General features: G+C 35.2%; 1 protein-coding gene across 3 annotated transcripts in view; it reads right to left on the bottom strand.

Annotated features, from left to right (window-relative positions):
• Window positions 1-699: 699 nt before the first annotated feature.
• LOC106665077 (ATP-citrate synthase) overlaps window positions 700-16,899 on the bottom strand; it is a 49,097-nt gene continuing 32,897 nt past the window's right edge. For 2 of the 3 annotated variants that reach the window (XM_014391261.2, XM_014391262.2), the window contains exons 4-20: window positions 16,776-16,838; window positions 16,525-16,715; window positions 16,162-16,420; window positions 15,890-16,102; window positions 15,674-15,831; window positions 15,239-15,551; window positions 15,047-15,170; window positions 14,871-14,986; window positions 14,446-14,802; window positions 14,268-14,388; window positions 13,960-14,198; window positions 13,112-13,207; window positions 12,838-13,047; window positions 12,627-12,770; window positions 5,184-5,380; window positions 5,045-5,121; window positions 1,387-1,478 (exon numbers count right to left, since the gene is read on the bottom strand). In XM_014391261.2, coding sequence (XP_014246747.1) covers window positions 1,387-1,478; window positions 5,045-5,121; window positions 5,184-5,380; window positions 12,627-12,770; window positions 12,838-13,047; window positions 13,112-13,207; window positions 13,960-14,198; window positions 14,268-14,388; window positions 14,446-14,802; window positions 14,871-14,986; window positions 15,047-15,170; window positions 15,239-15,551; window positions 15,674-15,831; window positions 15,890-16,102; window positions 16,162-16,420; window positions 16,525-16,715; window positions 16,776-16,838 — 2,970 coding nt within the window. Of the gene's footprint in view, window positions 1,479-5,044; window positions 5,122-5,183; window positions 5,381-12,626; window positions 12,771-12,837; window positions 13,048-13,111; window positions 13,208-13,959; window positions 14,199-14,267; window positions 14,389-14,445; window positions 14,803-14,870; window positions 14,987-15,046; window positions 15,171-15,238; window positions 15,552-15,673; window positions 15,832-15,889; window positions 16,103-16,161; window positions 16,421-16,524; window positions 16,716-16,775; window positions 16,839-16,899 lie in introns of all 3 variants that reach the window. The other variant, XM_014391260.2, reaches the window with a different exon arrangement.

Below are 16,899 nucleotides of genomic sequence, written 5' to 3'. Positions count from 1 at the left end.
ATTTTTTTACTGTCAATACAATATTAACTCGCAGGCCAAACTAAAACAAGGCTGCAGGCTGGGCCATACTTTGCCAATCCCTGCCCTAAATTTTCAAATGACGTGTATCAGGGTGACTACTTTATCCTCTCAAAAAATATTAAAAAATCTTTAGGCCTACACCCCTAAATAAGTCAGATATTTTTTCCCCTTTAAGAAAAACCATTTGAAGTATACATTCAGGGCTTTGAAGGACGCTTTCATATGTTAAGACTATTACTTCCTTATCCCGACTTTCTATGGGTCAATACGATGGATGTTGCTGTTTTATTCCAGCTGGTCAAAGAAAGGATTTTGTCTTTAAACTTCTATATACTAAACAAAGCTAATAAATAATTTCAGGCTCGATAAATAATCCCATTAAGAACCACAGCATAATTCCCCAAATCATTTGGACTTCAAAGTTCCACTACTGAAAATTGACAAGATTTTACAAAAATCCACTGGGATATCCATAAAGTTTAGAGCAAAGTATCAATTCAGTGCTCTGATGGATGCATGAATATTCAATAACCTGTCTTTATTTTTTTAACCTACTGTAGATTGTTTCTCCATTGTAAATCATTCCACAGCTTACTGCGTTGTGCCTTAAGGAAGTCGACACTGAATATTTGTTTATATGGGTCGGTAATAGGATTCAATCAAACACTCAAATTTCCATTTAATCAAAACATACTCAAGAACCTTTTTGTTTATTTCAACTGTGTTTAAGCATAAGAAAGATAACAAAAATAAGATGTTTTTGTCTCTTAAGCAAGTAGACACGTCCAGCTCTTTTTTTCTTAAAGAAGGAAAGTTCATTAATAAAGACATTGTTTGCATTTATTTTTTGTTTTTCAGTCAAAAAACACAGTGTTAAAATTCTTATACACTTAACCTTTATAAAAGTGTTAATCATGCCATCACAGTTAAAGAAATTTTGTTTGCACGATAGAAAATAAATTTTATTTTATACTATAAACACAGCAATCACAACAGTCTAGATTTAAAAAAAAGGATTTTAAAATATTTTATACAAACAAAAAAATTCTGAAAGGGTATGCAACATGTATGTGTATAATTAACATTCATTCAGATCTTAGTCTTAAATATACAAATCATTTCTGAAAATATAAAATGCAACCAGACCACCATAAAGCCGGATTACAATGGAATGATCGTACTATCGCTTGCCAGAGAAATTCACATCATATTCATATAAATACTTTTCCTTTGTGTATGTTTTTGTGTGTGTGTGGTTTTTTTCTAACTGCCGTTGGAAGCAATTTTAGTCATCTAGACCTCAAAAGATGTAATATATAAAACAAAAGATATACTATGTACACTAGATTGTTTTCTTTCGTCCATTTAGTTGTACTGCTCTGGTAGAACATAAGAGATGTCGTCCCAAGGATGACGATACAGACCCTGCTTCAGCCTCTTCTGATCCATGTAATGACCTACGTAATAATAAAAAAAACACATTAACTTTCAATATTTTGTTTTTTAGTTTTATTGAATATTACTACTATCCACAATTTTGGTAAGAAGCAATAGTGAACAAGATTGAAAGACTATGCATAGGTCATACAAGAATAACTTATGGGCAATTTCTGGCCAGAAAACGACCAATTAGGTTCCATTTTCAACGGTAGATTAATATTTTGATATATTGTGCATAGTCTTAGAGTATGGCAGTTACTCAAAGGTACGGATTTTTAATTGTATATAGAGTTTGTTTTGTGTTTCTGTTGCATCTGTTTGTGTTTAAGCTACTTTATTTTTAGAACATGTCCTGATATCTATGCTAGTATCAGATGTTCCATTTATGTTAATTTTTTGAATGAATGTAATTTATTAGTGTGAAAGAAAAATATTTTTAACACCACCCCAGAGGAATATTGAGTACTCTGTGTGTGGTGATTAGTGGTCGTTAATCGATAATTATTCAGAAATCGTGAGATGCGGTCTGGTGTGATGTAGGTTTCAGAAAAACATTTTCTTTATCGTGCCAACGTTTCGATCTTTATTGAGATCATCTCCAGGGCCTGGGATTTACAAACATTGTTTACATTTAACAAATACGTTTAGGATGTGGAAAAGTGAATTTATACAATGCAAAATATATTACAATTAATTAAGGTTTTTAGTTGAGATAAAAAAAGTCAATGGCACGAGCGGGATTCGAACCCACGATCTTCAGCTAGATACGCCGCTGCTCAACCACTTGAGCTATCGTGACCTTGATCCACTCGGACATCAACTTCCTATCTCAACCCCACCTTTTGAATTTTCCCTCCTTTTTGCCATTTTTCAAATTTCGTGTAATAGGATTGGATTCTCGGCGACAAATGGCGATTACACAACATTTGAAAAATGGCAAAAAGGAGGGAAAACTCAAAAGGTGGGACTGAGATACGAAGTTGATGTCCGAGTCGATCAAGGTCACGATAGCTCAAGTGGTTGGTTGAGCAGCGGCGTATCTAGCTGAAGATCGTGGGTTCGAATCCCGCTCGTGCCATTGACTTTTTTATCTCAACTAAAAACCTTAATTAATTGTAATGTATCAATTGGTCAAGCGGACCACGAAATTAGTGAATTTAGCAAAATATACTGTTTATATTCAATCAAAGTATTTCTACTTAAAGTGTTTGTCTTCTGTGTAATTGTGCCATTCTTGCATGTCGTGTTGTTGTGTTCGTATAAGCATAAAACAGCAAAATCTCACTGGTACTCTCAACACAACACACAAGAATGGCACAATTATACAGAAGACAAACACTTTGAATGAGTAGAAATACTTTGATTGAATATAAAAAATATATTTTGCATTGTATAAACTTTTCCACATCCTAAATGTATTTGTTAAATGCAAACAATGTTTGTAAATCCCAGGCCCTGAAGATGATCTCAATAAAGATCAATACGTTGGCACGATAAAGAAAATGTTTTTCTGAAACCTATCACACCAGACTGCATCTCACGATTTCTGAATAATTATTGAGTACTCTGTGGTAGTGAATGTGACCAGATGTTTGTATAAGGTGGTGATGTACATATATTTATTGTATGTTTTGTGTTTGTTCTGTAGTTGACAACCTAAGGTGCAAATGGGAGGCTAGCATTTTAGGATATTGACTTATTTTCATACAAAAGCGGAGAGTCAGTAAGATCAAGACACTCAATTGGCTGAAGTTTAAAAAATATACGTATAAGACTACAAAAAGAAGTACAACGTGCAGAGCATTGGCAATGACCTCTCCTGTTGGTCAGCCTATAAACTTGCCACATTATATATATGAGTGAAAGAGAAAAAAAAATAGAGAGAAGCTACCCGTAGGTCTGATATGGTATGGTAATAAGGATATCTGATAAAAGACAGGGACTAGGATACCAGTTTCGATAAGATGGTATATGGAAAAGCAGCTCCCTCGCTAACTCGAAAATACTGGTCAAGGTAGCTAGGATCAGGTAATCGTAGTAGCAAACATCTCCGTCGTACATTCTCAAAAAGTCGAAAACGTTTATTCTTTATTGGCAATGACATCCAATCGAGATTTTATTGTTGAGGTGATTGAATTGTATGAAAGTTTACCATATTATGGAAAGTGGTGGGCAATGATTACCACGATAGAAATAAAAGAAATTTGGTTCTCAACCCGTTGGTCGACCTTTTCAAAATCAAGGATACAAATGCAACGAGAGATGCAGTATTGATAACCCCTGAGCGCTGAGCAGAAATCGTAGTAGAGAACTTAAGTGAACTTAGAGAACGTAATGTGGCTGCCAACCTTTCATGTAGAGTGATGATTTCTCTCATGACTGTCTTATGTTTTCTAATCAAGAGAGTAACAAGCTGGCGTAAATATAAATAAGACGTTAACCTTTCTTTTGTAAGGTTTTGGTTGAAATGAAAAGCTAGTGTCACGAGGGGATTCGAATCCACGACATTCGGCTAAATACGCCGCTGCTCTACCACTTGAGCTATCGTGACTTCGATAGTTCGATCCACTCGAACACCAACTTCTCATCTCAATCTATCTTTCCAATTTTCCCTCTTTTCGCCATTTTTTGGTGTCCGAGAGATCGAAGTCACAATAGCTCAAGTGGTAGAGCAGCGGCGTATTTATCCAAAGGTTATGGATTCAAATCCCGCTCGTGGCACTAGCTTTTCATTTCAACCAAAACCTTACAAAAAAAGATTAATTGAAAGAAGTAATTTTGTCAATAGAACACTAAATATAAGACGTTTCATCCATCTTTAAATAGTTCCTCCAATCAGCGGGTTCAAGGGAAAGTTCTTTCATAAATTGATGTGGGTATTACGGCTTCTGTTCAGGAGCCACTTCTTACACCATTTCCTATTCGGTTTTTTGCTTTTAATATATAAACAAACAGCAGCGTAGCACAAGAGATCGTCATCCATTTTGAGAAGGTAATTCACTAGATGACGTTCGGAGCGACTGGCTGTGGAGCGGTCATGAATGCCCCCTCAAATTTCAGACACTCCAAATGTCCGCTATACGGCTTGGCGCAGTTCCATTTGGAGCGATCGTGAATGGCCTTAAGAGTAATGGTCAGCATGTCTGAATGGCAAAACCCAATCAAAGCGAGGAATGCTCCAAAGGGAGGAAGAGATGATGTCTTCAATGCGATGAAACTTCTATGTGGTACAATGGAAGCTACAGAATGCAATCTGGTCAGGAATGAGATTGTTTTTTTTTTAGATGGTTCTTACAGGTTCTGAGTTCTTACTCAAAATCTGTGAGCAAGAACCATCCTGCAAAAAGTGAATCAACATAATCACCTCTCTCAATTTCCATCACTCTACGTTTTCCCAAATTTTGAGACTACTCTAATGGGCCTTTCGGAAGTAGGGAAATGTGTCAGTTGTTTGGGTAGTCTTTCCAGGAAACAGAGAAGTAAGTGGTGTGAAAAAGTGAATTAAAGAGGTAGGTGATGTTGACGATTGCTTTCTTGGGGAGTTTTATAACTCTAATCAAAAAATTATAATTAATTTACTCACCAATAAAACCAATACTTCTTCCCAGAACAAATAAACTATTTATTGCTCCCATTTCAATATACTCTTGCGCTTCCTCCCTACAAATTAAAACAATAATTATATTATATATTAAAGATCTTTTTTTAAATTAAACAATTACCTTGTGAAACTACCACTATGCCTCAAAAGGTCTACAAACGATACAGCAATAACACCGTCGACATTGAGAATGAGATTGGGCTTTTTCGAAGTTGTGATCTTCTCCACCTCAAGAGCATAGTTAAGTAGAGGTGTAGATGGGAAAGTTTCCAAAACAAATTCTTTAATGATCTTCACTCTCATATCTGGATTATTAATCTACAAATGAAACATCAGAATTAAAATATATACATATAAAAGAAGACTACTGTGAAACCCCATATAACAAACACAAGAAAAAAATATTTTTGATCATTTTTGTGAGATGCCTGTTCAGGAAGGGTTTGAGATTTTTAAATCAAGATAAATATTACGCTGTACATTATACATAATATTTTATATATTTTGGGATCTGCAGTGGCTGAATGGTTAGAGCGTCCACTTTATATTTGCCACTGGCAGTCCTGGGTTTGAGAATCCAGCCATGGGATTTTTAATTGTGATATGGAGAAAGTATTACAAAGAAGTTTGAGTCCTAGCATGTGACACAAAACAGGCAGTTGTGTTCTATAAAATCATTATGTCACTGCATGACATTGATGAGGCGTAGGAGGCTACAATTGGCGTGAAGGAGTTCTACGACTGCTGCGACATTCTTAGATGCCACTCATGGTCCTCGCTTTGGATCATACCTGCTGCCATGATGGAATAAATATAAATCTTTTCATTTCAAAACGTCCTTTTCGTTTAAGCCCTCCTGTATTACTTTAATAGTTTCCGTCCTCCTTACCTTTATAAAACTCAAGCGGGGAACACACCCGATGCAACGCTACCCAATGCAAATCCAAAGTCCAATTTTCTGTAAGATTGAATTACCCCAATGTATATCTGCCCGATGACCATAACACTACACTAGTCTACGCTATGCTATCCCCACTGTCCAGATTTTCGCCAAGTAGCATCAAGCACTGGACACTCATATTTTATTTCAAACTATATGTGTCATTGTCGTTATATTAATTATTGGGTTGTCCGGAAAATAATGCAGGATTTTAAGTTTTCCTTAAAAAAAATCTATATAAAATATTCTGTTTACGTTTACAGGATTACTCATTTGTATGAATGTCAACACTTATTAATCCTCTTCCAAATGATATTGTTTNGACCAAAATTTTAAATTTTGTAATTTTGACATGTTCCAACTGATACTGGCTAACATTTTATATCATCCAGATTATTTCAAATAGAAGTATCTTACAGCAAACTTAGCGTTCTTTCAAATGGTGTAATTGGATTTGTTGTAGTCTCAACATTTTGGAAGTTGTAAGCGTTTTTATGTGGTAAGGTAGTGAAAAGTTGAGAAAACCTAAATTGACGAATATCTTCAAAATAAAGAACTTTCTGAAAATTTTCTCCTGGGAATTTTTTGCTCCAAATGAAGAGTAGAATCGATTCCCTGAGTTTCGTCAGAAGGAACTGGGACACATTGTTCATCATGGAACACTATCTGTCCACAACCATTTACTGACTGATTAAATACTTTCAACAATTTCGCTTTTGTTTGTCAATTTTTGAAATGTAGTGTTTTGATACCGAACTAGAAATGGAATCTGAATATTGGAAAGGAAATTCCTTTATTCCCTCGATGCATCGAGTTGACCGTTGATGTTGTTCTTTCGAACGAGGACAATGGAAATTCAAGTGGATTTTAATTGAATCGTGTTTCACTTAATGGTTTATACATATTTCTATAATGACTGGACAACAATCGGGCTCGGCCGTGTGTCAACAACTGGCTTAACAAATGGTCCAAAAGCGGGAATGACCAAATAAGAGTCAACAAAATAATATACTATTGGGTTGTCCGGAAAATAATGCAGGATTTTAAGTTTTCATTAAAAAAAATCTATATAAAATATTCTGTTTACGTTTACAGGATTACTCATTTGTATGAATGTCAACACTTATTAATCCTCTTCCAAATGATATTGTTTGTTTACCTCTGTAGCATTCCGCTACTTGGAAATAATTCAGTCATCCTTATAATGTCAAAGCGAGAATTTCGTACGATTTTCTTTTACGAGTTTAAACTCGGCCGAAGCGGAGCCCAAACGGCTAGAAACATTAACCAAGTCTGGGGCGAGGGTTGTGTTAATGAGTGCACTGTGCAAAGGTGGTTTAAAAAATTTCGGGAGGGAGATTTCAGCCTTGAAGATGAAGAAGGTCGTGGAAGGCCTTCCTCTCTTAATGATGATGTTCTGCGATCAGTGGTGGAAGAAAACCCCAAAACAACTGTTCGAGAACTTGCAGAGCAACTCAAAGTCAGTAAAACGACCGTCGCTGACCACCTCAAGGCGATTGGAAAAGTGAAAAAACTCGAAAATTGGGTTCCACACTCATTAAACGATCGCCAAAAAAATCAGCGCTTTGATGTTTGTGCATCACTTCTTTGTCGAAACAAAAATGACCCATTTCTGGCCAGAATTGTTACATGTGACGAAAAGTGGATTCTCTACGATAACACTAGACGTTCTGGACAGTGGCTCGACAAAGGAGAAGCTCCAATACATTTTCCAAAGCCCCCAACTCATCAAAAAAAGGTAATGGTTACGGTATGGTGGGCTTCATTTGGTTTAATACACTACAGCTTCTTAAATCCTGGCGAAACCATCAATGCTGAATCATACTGTAACCAAATTAATACCATGCATCAGAAATTGGCAGTAATGAAGCCCTCTTTGGTCAATCGGAAAGGGCCCATTTTGTTGCATGACAACGCTCGACCACATGTGTCACGTGTAACGTCACAAAAATTATTGGAGCTTGGCTATGAAACTTTGCCTCACCCACCCTACTCTCCGGACCTCTCGCCTACTGACTACCATTTTTTTAGACACCTGGACCACTACTTACAACACATAATATTCAAAAATCAAACGGAACTGGAAAATGCATTTATTGACTTTATCAATTCTAAAAATTCTGAATTCTACTCAGACGGAATTAATAAGTTACCAACACGTTGGGAGAAATGTATTGAGAGTATGGGAAATTATTTTGATTAAAGAACATTGCTTTAAAGTAACTAGTTTCTTTTTTTTTTTTAATACCAAAATCCTGCATTATTTTCCGGACAACCCAATACAACATACTTATTTTAATATAAACCAAATTAAGCGCAATCATAATTTCATTAGTTTTTATTTTTAAAAATTAATTTTAATGGTTTGATAGAAAATTGGTCAAATCACCAGAATACCATTTACTGAGAGAATGAAATTAACAATTTATTACATGGATTTGCTCATAAAAATTAATTAAAATTTATTAAATGATTTTGCTCATAAAATTTAACTAACAATTTATTTCATGGTTTTGCTCATAAAATGTAACTAACAATTTATTATATGGTTTTGTCATAAAATTTAACTAACAAAGGACACTCATATTTTTTTAGTTTATATCGAACTATGTATATGTAATTTTGTCGTTATATTAATTGATTATTCAGAAATCGTGAGATGCGGTCTGGTGTGATGTAGGTTTCAGAAAAACATTTTCTTTATCGTGCCAACGACGTTTCGATCTTTATTGAGATCATCTTCAGGGCCCGGGATTTACAAACGCTGCTTAAATTTAACAAATACATGTAGGATGTAGAAAAAAGTGAATTTATACAATGCAAAAAATATATTTTTTATGTTCAATCAAAGTATTTCTACTCACTCAAAATGTTTGTTTTCCGTGTAGATTTGTCATTATTGTGTGTCGTGTTGAGAGTGCCAGTGAGATATTGCTGTTTTATGTTTATATATGTTGGATTTTGAATGGGTGGGGAGGGAAGTTGGGATAGAAAGACATTTTTGTATAAGGAGTCGGCTTCTTTGAGGTGAAAAGAGTCGACGATGGGGAAAAACTTCGGTAATAGTTCGGCCAGATTATCCTTTCAGGATTATATAGACGGGGATAAATAGGAAAAGGAAAGCTAAATTGTTGAAAAATTGTACTATGTAAAAATGTTTGATGTATGGAATGTGATGAATGTTTTATGTTATTTTATACGTTTTGTGTGATGTGATGATGATATATGTACGTTATTGATATTGAATTTGATTAATGATATTGGCGTAGCTGCGACTGAGTTTACATGTATGTTCTGTAATTGATGCTGTGTTTATCCTTGTTGATGTAAACTATTTCTAAAAAGTTACGTTTACGTTTGTTTTGTTCTGTGTGTAATATTTTTGGATTGTTGAAGTTGAAATTATGTTTGTGTTCAAAATGGTGGGTAGCGAGTGCTGTAGGATTTTGCTTGGGTTTTTTGCAATCATAGATATGTTGCTTTACTCTCTTGTCCAGATATTAGGATGTAAGACCGATGCAAGTTGCCGGACAATTTAAACAATTGATTTTGTACATTACGTCATATTTATTTGTTATAGGTGTGGGATCTTAATTTTGGAAAAAATTGTTTGAATTGTTTTATAATTTTTGAAAGCTATTTTAAAGTTATCGGACGAGAGAAATGTGTTTAATTTATGTGATAGGCGGTGAACGAATGGCATGGAAATGTATGTTGGTTTGTTTGTATTTGATAGATTTGATGTAGTATTATTAGTAATAGTAGATGGCGTTAGTGTTGAGTTGTAGTTGTTGATTATTCTGTTTATTATGCGTTTAGGGTAGTAATATCCTCCGTAACAATCAATTTCAACAATTTAGCTTTCCTTTTCCTATTTATCCCCATCTATATAATCATGAAAGGATAATCTGGCCGAACTATTACCAACGTTTTTTCGGTTCGACGGCTCTTTTCACCTCAAAGAAGCCGACGCCTTATACAAAAATGTCTTTTCTATACCGACATCCTTCCCCACTCCTTCAAAATCCAACGGATATAAACATAAAACAACAATATCTCACTGGCACTCTCAACACGACACACAATAATGACATATCTACACAGAAAAAAAAAACACTTTGAGTGATTACCAAGACTTTGATTGAATCTAAAATTTCTAGCTTTGTATAAATTGGTTTTTACATCCTACATGTATTTGTAAAATTTAAACAATGTTTATAAATCCCAGGGCCTGAAGATGATCTCAATAAAGATCGAAACGTTGGCACGATAAAGAAAATGTTTTTTTGAAACCTACATCACACCAGACCGCATCTCACGATCTCCAAATAATGAGTTACAAGTAACAATATAAAAACATGCCTTTTTTTATCACAATAGAATTTCACTCCAAAAAGATAACAGGCCAGTTAGGTGACGTTCTTACTTAATATCCAACGCAAAATTTCACTCTGTTGGAAGGTTTTGCCATTTTCAAATGTCGTGTAATCAAGATTGAATTCTCAGAGACTTATGAGGTGAACCTTTGACTTTGAAAATGGCAAAGAGCGGGAAAATTCGAACGGTTGTAAGTTGTGATGGAGAGTTGGTGTCCGAGAGGATCGAAGTCACGATAGCTCAAGTGGTAGAGCAGCGGCTTATTTAGCTGAAGGTCGTGGGTTCGAATCCCGCTCCTAACATCGACTTTCCTATCTCAACCATGACCTTACTAATTACTAATTTTAACTTGACCATAAACCCGATAACTGAAAGCATTAAATTAATGTACACTTTTTTATATTATGAATTTTATACAAAAAAAAAGTTTAAATTACTAAATATATCGTGATTTTCCAAGAAAAGATATAGAATACTCGTGAAGTTTAGGTCATTGTGAAATTTTTAATTCTATATTATTAAAAACTAACTCTTTCCTCCAAAATTAAAAAATAAATCAGTTATTCTACAAAAATTTTAAAAATAGTCCATTTTTACCACTAATCTCAACAACGTTGGCACATGGCACAATTACACAGAAGACAAACACTTTGAGTGAGTAGAAATACTTGACTGAATATAAAAAATATATTTTTTGCATTGTATAAATTCAATTTTCCACATCCTACATGTATTTGTTAAATTTAAACAATGTTTGTTAATTCCAGGCTCTGAAGATGATCTCAATAAAGCTTGAAACGTGGCACGATAAAGAATATATTTTTCTAAAATTTACATCACACCAGACCGCATCTCATGATCTCCAAATAATCATTAATTCACGGTCACTAAAGACCACACATTATTTTTTTTCCAACGAACATAAGTTTTGTAATTCACCCAGGCTCTGAAGATGATCCGAATAAAGGTCTAAACATTGGCACGATAAAGAAAATGTTTTTCTGAAACCTATGTCACACCAGACCGCATCTCACGATTTCTGAATAATCATCAACTAACTGTCACTAATCACCACACGTTATATTAATTACAACATGCTTATTTTAATATAAACCAAATTAAAGGAGGTCAAAAATTCATTAGTTTTTATCAGAATTATTTAATTATGATGGTTAGGCAGACAATTTATAGAAACACTGGAATAACTTTATTTAAAATAATTCAATTTAACTAAAAATGTATTACAAGGTTTTGCTCAAAATAGTGCATTAAGATCAAAAGAGCCATTGTAATTGTGATACTGATTATTGTGATAAACGCTGTGTGACTACGTGGCATACGCTTGACGTCACATAGATGTGCACACTACCAAAAGCGACAAGGCGTCAAGCAGCACTGGGTAGCGTCATGTAGTATTACATCGGGTAAGTGTGTTCCCAGCTTAAAGCATACAAAATAGCTCTTTTGGTTATACACAAGCCACATAAAGCGGGGTTGAGACTTGAGATCCAAGATGTGACCATTTGGCCAATAACAGATCAAACAAATAGGGTCACAGAGTCAACCATGTTAGAGCATAGAGGCAAGAAATTCTGGTTTCTCCTTGAATGGGAAGCTTTTGAACAAGAAACAGAATGTATAAAAACAAAATATTTTCCAGAAAAAATAAGAAACAAAAAAATGATAATAACCCATCAAATACATGAACAATTTCTTCCTCCCTAAATTTTTTTTCCAAAAAAGGATTACTAAAACATGAAATAAAGTGAATGCAGAACAAGATATCTAGGTAAGGATTACATACTATACCTAGTCTACTTTCCTAAAATGAGTAAAAAATTTTAAATTATCCTACAAATAATTTTTCATATATTTATTTAATGTTTACATCCATTCAAGAGCGAATCCTTTAATGAGGACTGACGGCAGTAAATGCAACGGTATGGAGAGGTTCTGTTACAGAAGGGTTTAAAAATGCATAGAACTTATGGCCTTATGTACCATGCATATTAGCCAATACAAGGCAATATGTCATGCGTATTCGTTTTGGGGGGAAGGTATCGTGAAAAAAAAGGGCAGAAGAGGTGACGGGGAATCGAACCCGAGATCGAGACTCTCTCACCACTCAGCTACCACGGCCCCCAACTTTTTTTCTTTTTTTTTGCATGTTAAGAAGGGTTTCACATTTTCTTTTTGTTTTAAATTTATTTATATTTTTTGACTTACCGATTTCACTCTATGTCCAATACCCATGATCAGTTGGCCCTTCTTCCTCATCGAATTAACAAATTCCATAGGGATGAGTCCGCTGTCATATGCCTCTGAGAATTGCTTAGCAGCACCATCCAACGCACCTCCGAATCGTTCACCCTGAAAACCCCGATTGTTATTTTTGTTATTTTATCACATATAATATCATAATTGAATAAAATATTACAATTGTGAGGAGACCAGAGACGACAGAAGACACCAAGTCCTTTCCTGCTCTTGCACAGACGATTGTGTTGTGCGCTCCAGAAACAGCCGGGCCATGGTCTGCAGTAACCATCAGACACATTTCAAAAAACTTGCACACATACTGCGGCAAAGACCGTTGAAACCAAAGGAGCGAGACTACACCACCAATTCCCATGTTTTGTTTCAGAACCTATAATAAATTAATAAATGGTTGAATGTATTTCTATTTTGATTTGTAAATGTGTAAGACGCACATCGCTAATAGGCATTCCTGCGTATAAAAGCTCCTGTCCTCTTTCATCACAAATACTAGTCATGAACGAAGCTGGTTTGCGAATAAGGCCCAATTCCTATAAAAATTAAAATTAATTAATGATTATTATTGTAAGTTACAATTAATTAAGGTTTTTAGTTGAGATAAAAAAGTCAATGGCATGAGCGGGATTCGAACCCACGACCTTCGGCTTGATACGCCGCTGCCCTACCACTTTAGCTATCGTGACTTTGATCCACTTTGACACCAACTTCCCATCTTAACCCCACCTTTCGAATTTTCCCTCCTTTTTGCCATTTTTCAAATGTCGTGTAATCGGATTGGATTCTCGGCGACAAATGAAATGGCTAAAGAGAGCTTTAGTGAAGTATACTTCATTTTAATTCATTAAATTCACTAATTTCGTGGTCCGCTTGACCAATTAAAATATTACAATTAATTAAGATTTTTAGTTGAGATAAAAACCTTAATTAATTGTAATATATTAATTGATTAAGCGGACCACGAAATTAGTGAATTTAATTAATTAAAATGAAGTATACTTCACTAAAGCTCTCCGTGGCCGAGGGAAAATTCAAAAAGGTGGGGTTGAGATGGGAAATTAATGTCCGAACGGATCGAGGTCACGATGGCTCAAGTGGTAGAGCAGCGGCGTATCTAGCCAAAGATTGTGGGTTCGAATCCCGCTCGTGACACTGACTTTTTTATCTTAACTAAAAACCTTAATTAATTGTAATATATTAATTGGTCAAGCGGACCACGAAATTAGTGAAATTATTGTAAGTATTATGTTTTTACATTATTTATGTATTATTAATACTTCCTTACCCTCGCCCATGAGTAATCCATCGGGACGGTCGGTGGAGGGAGTTCTGGTGTCGGAACGATTGTTCCATTCTTGACGAGGGTAGAATAAACTTCTTGAATTGTTTCTCCTAAATAGTCAAATGATTCGGGTACTTTTGCCCCGGCGGCTCTTAGAGCAGAATTTTTAGCGAGTGCGGTTTCCCGTTCAGAGTTGGCACAAGATCCTGCATGTCCAAACTGCACTTCTGATGTAAACATGGCTGGAATATAAGAAAACATTTATGTTCTGTTTTAACAAAAGTAAAAACAAAATAATAAATATAACTTACAAGCACATGTGCCAATGCACCACGCAACTAAAGGTTTTGTCAGTTTTCTATTTCTTATCGCTTCACAAACATCGTATTCCTCAACACCACCAACTTCACCAAGTAAAACAATCATTTTAACCTAAAACCAAATAATAACAAAATAAATCTGCATTCATAAAAAAATTGTACTACTTACAGCTGGATCTGCTTGGTATCTCATGATGTGATCCATAAATGTTGTGCCCGGGTACCTGTCCCCTCCAATAGCTACACCTTCATAGACACCATTTGTCGCTTTGGAAATAATATTGTTCAATTCGTTTGACATTCCTCCAGAACGAGAGACATATGCTACGCTTCCTGGTCGGTATAATTTTGAGTGGAGAATGTTGTCCATCATTCCTCCGGTGTTACCGATTTTAAGACAGCCTGGCTTGATACCACCTACTGTCGCAGGGCCAATAATCGAAACGCCTTTTTGGTTCGCTTTCAGAATCAGTTTACGCGTCATGTTCTCCGGAATTCCTTCGGCTATTATCGCAATTACTTTAATCTGCAAAATTATACAGAAATTCAGCGTTGTTCAGCAAAACGAAATTACTGTTAAATAAAATTACTTACTTGTGGGAAATTAAGCGTTTCAAGAGTGCTTTCATAAGCAGATCTCAGTGAAGCGAAATTAATAAGTACATCAGCTTTTGGGTGTTTTGCCATAGCATCGTCCATTCTTTTATAGACTAGAGTAAGAAAGAAAATTTTACATTTTCAATATTAAAACAATTTTGTTTTTTAATTACCAGGGATGAGGACTTCTTTGTGGCCCCAGTAAAATTTTAGTTTATGATCTCCAGTAAAAGGGTATACTAAACATGAAACAGAAGGCTCCTCTCTTCGACATACAAAATCAAAATCTAACATACTCTGAAAAAAGAAAATCAATTTGTTCATATATATTTTCAATTATGATGAAAATATCATTAAATAATTACCTGAACTGCTCTCGTCTGCATGCCCCAGATGATGGCCTTACTTTCTGATGAAAAAAGTGGCTTGTAAGTCTTCAACGTCTCACTCCCATCAACCATATCTGTATATTCGGACTTTTCAAGATGTTTATGCGGTGAAGGAGCTCTCTGGTTCTGGCCACCAGGAAGAAGAAAATTTGCAGTAGAAAACTCCATCTCAGCCTCTTTCTGAATCGGTTTCTTGCCTAATGCCATGCCTACAATTGCAGTCATGTGCGTCTCAGGTCCAAACACATAAATAGGAATACGAAGTGATTTTCCAACATCACGAATTATCCTTAAAAAAATAATAAAAGTTGGCCTATTTAATATGTTATAAACACGAGCTTCATTTACTGATTTTCAAATTGCAAAAATTCATTTTTATTTGTATTTTATTGTTTTAATAGTCTTTATTACCTTAGCCCTTCTTGGTAATTGGGACCAGCTCTCCTAACGTAAATTGAGATATTGTGCTCAAGAAGCTTGCCTTGGAATTCCGTGAGTGCTGTCACGATACCCTTGAAGGTAGCTGCGACGTTAGTGAAGTTAGCAATACCTCCTCCAGTAATAAGTACCTGAAATACACTCATATTGTAATGTTATTTTTCTGCTTGGAAAATTGAAGGAACTTACCTTTCCCTGTGGGTGTTTTTCAGCAGTCATTAATGATAAAATAGTTTTGGCATATTCATAAGTTTGCTGTTCCGAAGGTGCTCCAGAATACTCTCCGTAGTTAGCAAGCTCAGAAGCACCCCCATAATCACAGATCGTATCGCTGTAAATCACAGACGCACCACCCCCAGCAACCATTGTCCATATCCGTCCTGATTTGTTTAAAATTGTCAACTATGAGATGAAAAAAAAAATTAATAGTCAATAGTTTGCCGATGTACAAACTGGCTTACCTTTAAGGAGGCACCACTTTTGGCATCAAGGTCTGCGATATAAGCCTCTTCTGGGAAAGCATCCCTTCCAAAAGGAGGTGGATACTCGATTTCACCCCACAACTGCCGACACACAAAGTCTGCCGTCACATCGAGTTTCGCAGCTAAGTCCAAAATATAAATCGAATCATTTGTCACAACCAAAGGATTGACCTCTAGATAGGTAAAATACAGGTCGACATATGTTTTGTATAAAGATGATATGAAGTTTGCTAACATCCTGAAATTAATCTATTATTAATAATTGCTAAAGAAACCCCCCCCCAACCATTGTAAATTCTCTTCAAACATTAAAACAAAAGAAAAAAAGACAAATATACTTACGGTCGTTTGCTCTCAGGCATGTTAGTTAGAAGGTTTTTGACTATGTCATCCAAGGAAAGAGTCTTGTCAACAGGCACATCCAATTTCAAAGCCTTAGCATCAACGTCTCCGATATCAACTCCTCCCTCATGATGGAATAAAATTGTATCTGCATGTCTGTGTGAATATATACAGACATAAGCCTCTTCTTTCTAAAATCGTGCAATAAGTTAACCAATAATGTAAGAAAATATAAAAAATATATATTTTACCGCTTCATGTGGAATGAATGGTTCAATAATAAAATTCCTTAGTTTTCCTTTTGCCTTTCCAACCTGAAAGATAGGTTGATTAAAATTTTTTATTTTTTTTCAGTATTTTATTATAACCTGCAAT

Source organism: Cimex lectularius, unplaced genomic scaffold, assembly GCF_000648675.2.
Source record: "Cimex lectularius strain Harlan isolate CLEC.00 unplaced genomic scaffold, Clec_2.1 scaffold172, whole genome shotgun sequence".
NCBI classification, from domain to species: Eukaryota; Metazoa; Arthropoda; class Insecta; order Hemiptera; family Cimicidae; genus Cimex; species Cimex lectularius.
The sequence above is the reverse complement of the archived record's forward strand: the minus strand, read 5'-3'. Positions and strand labels throughout refer to the sequence as shown.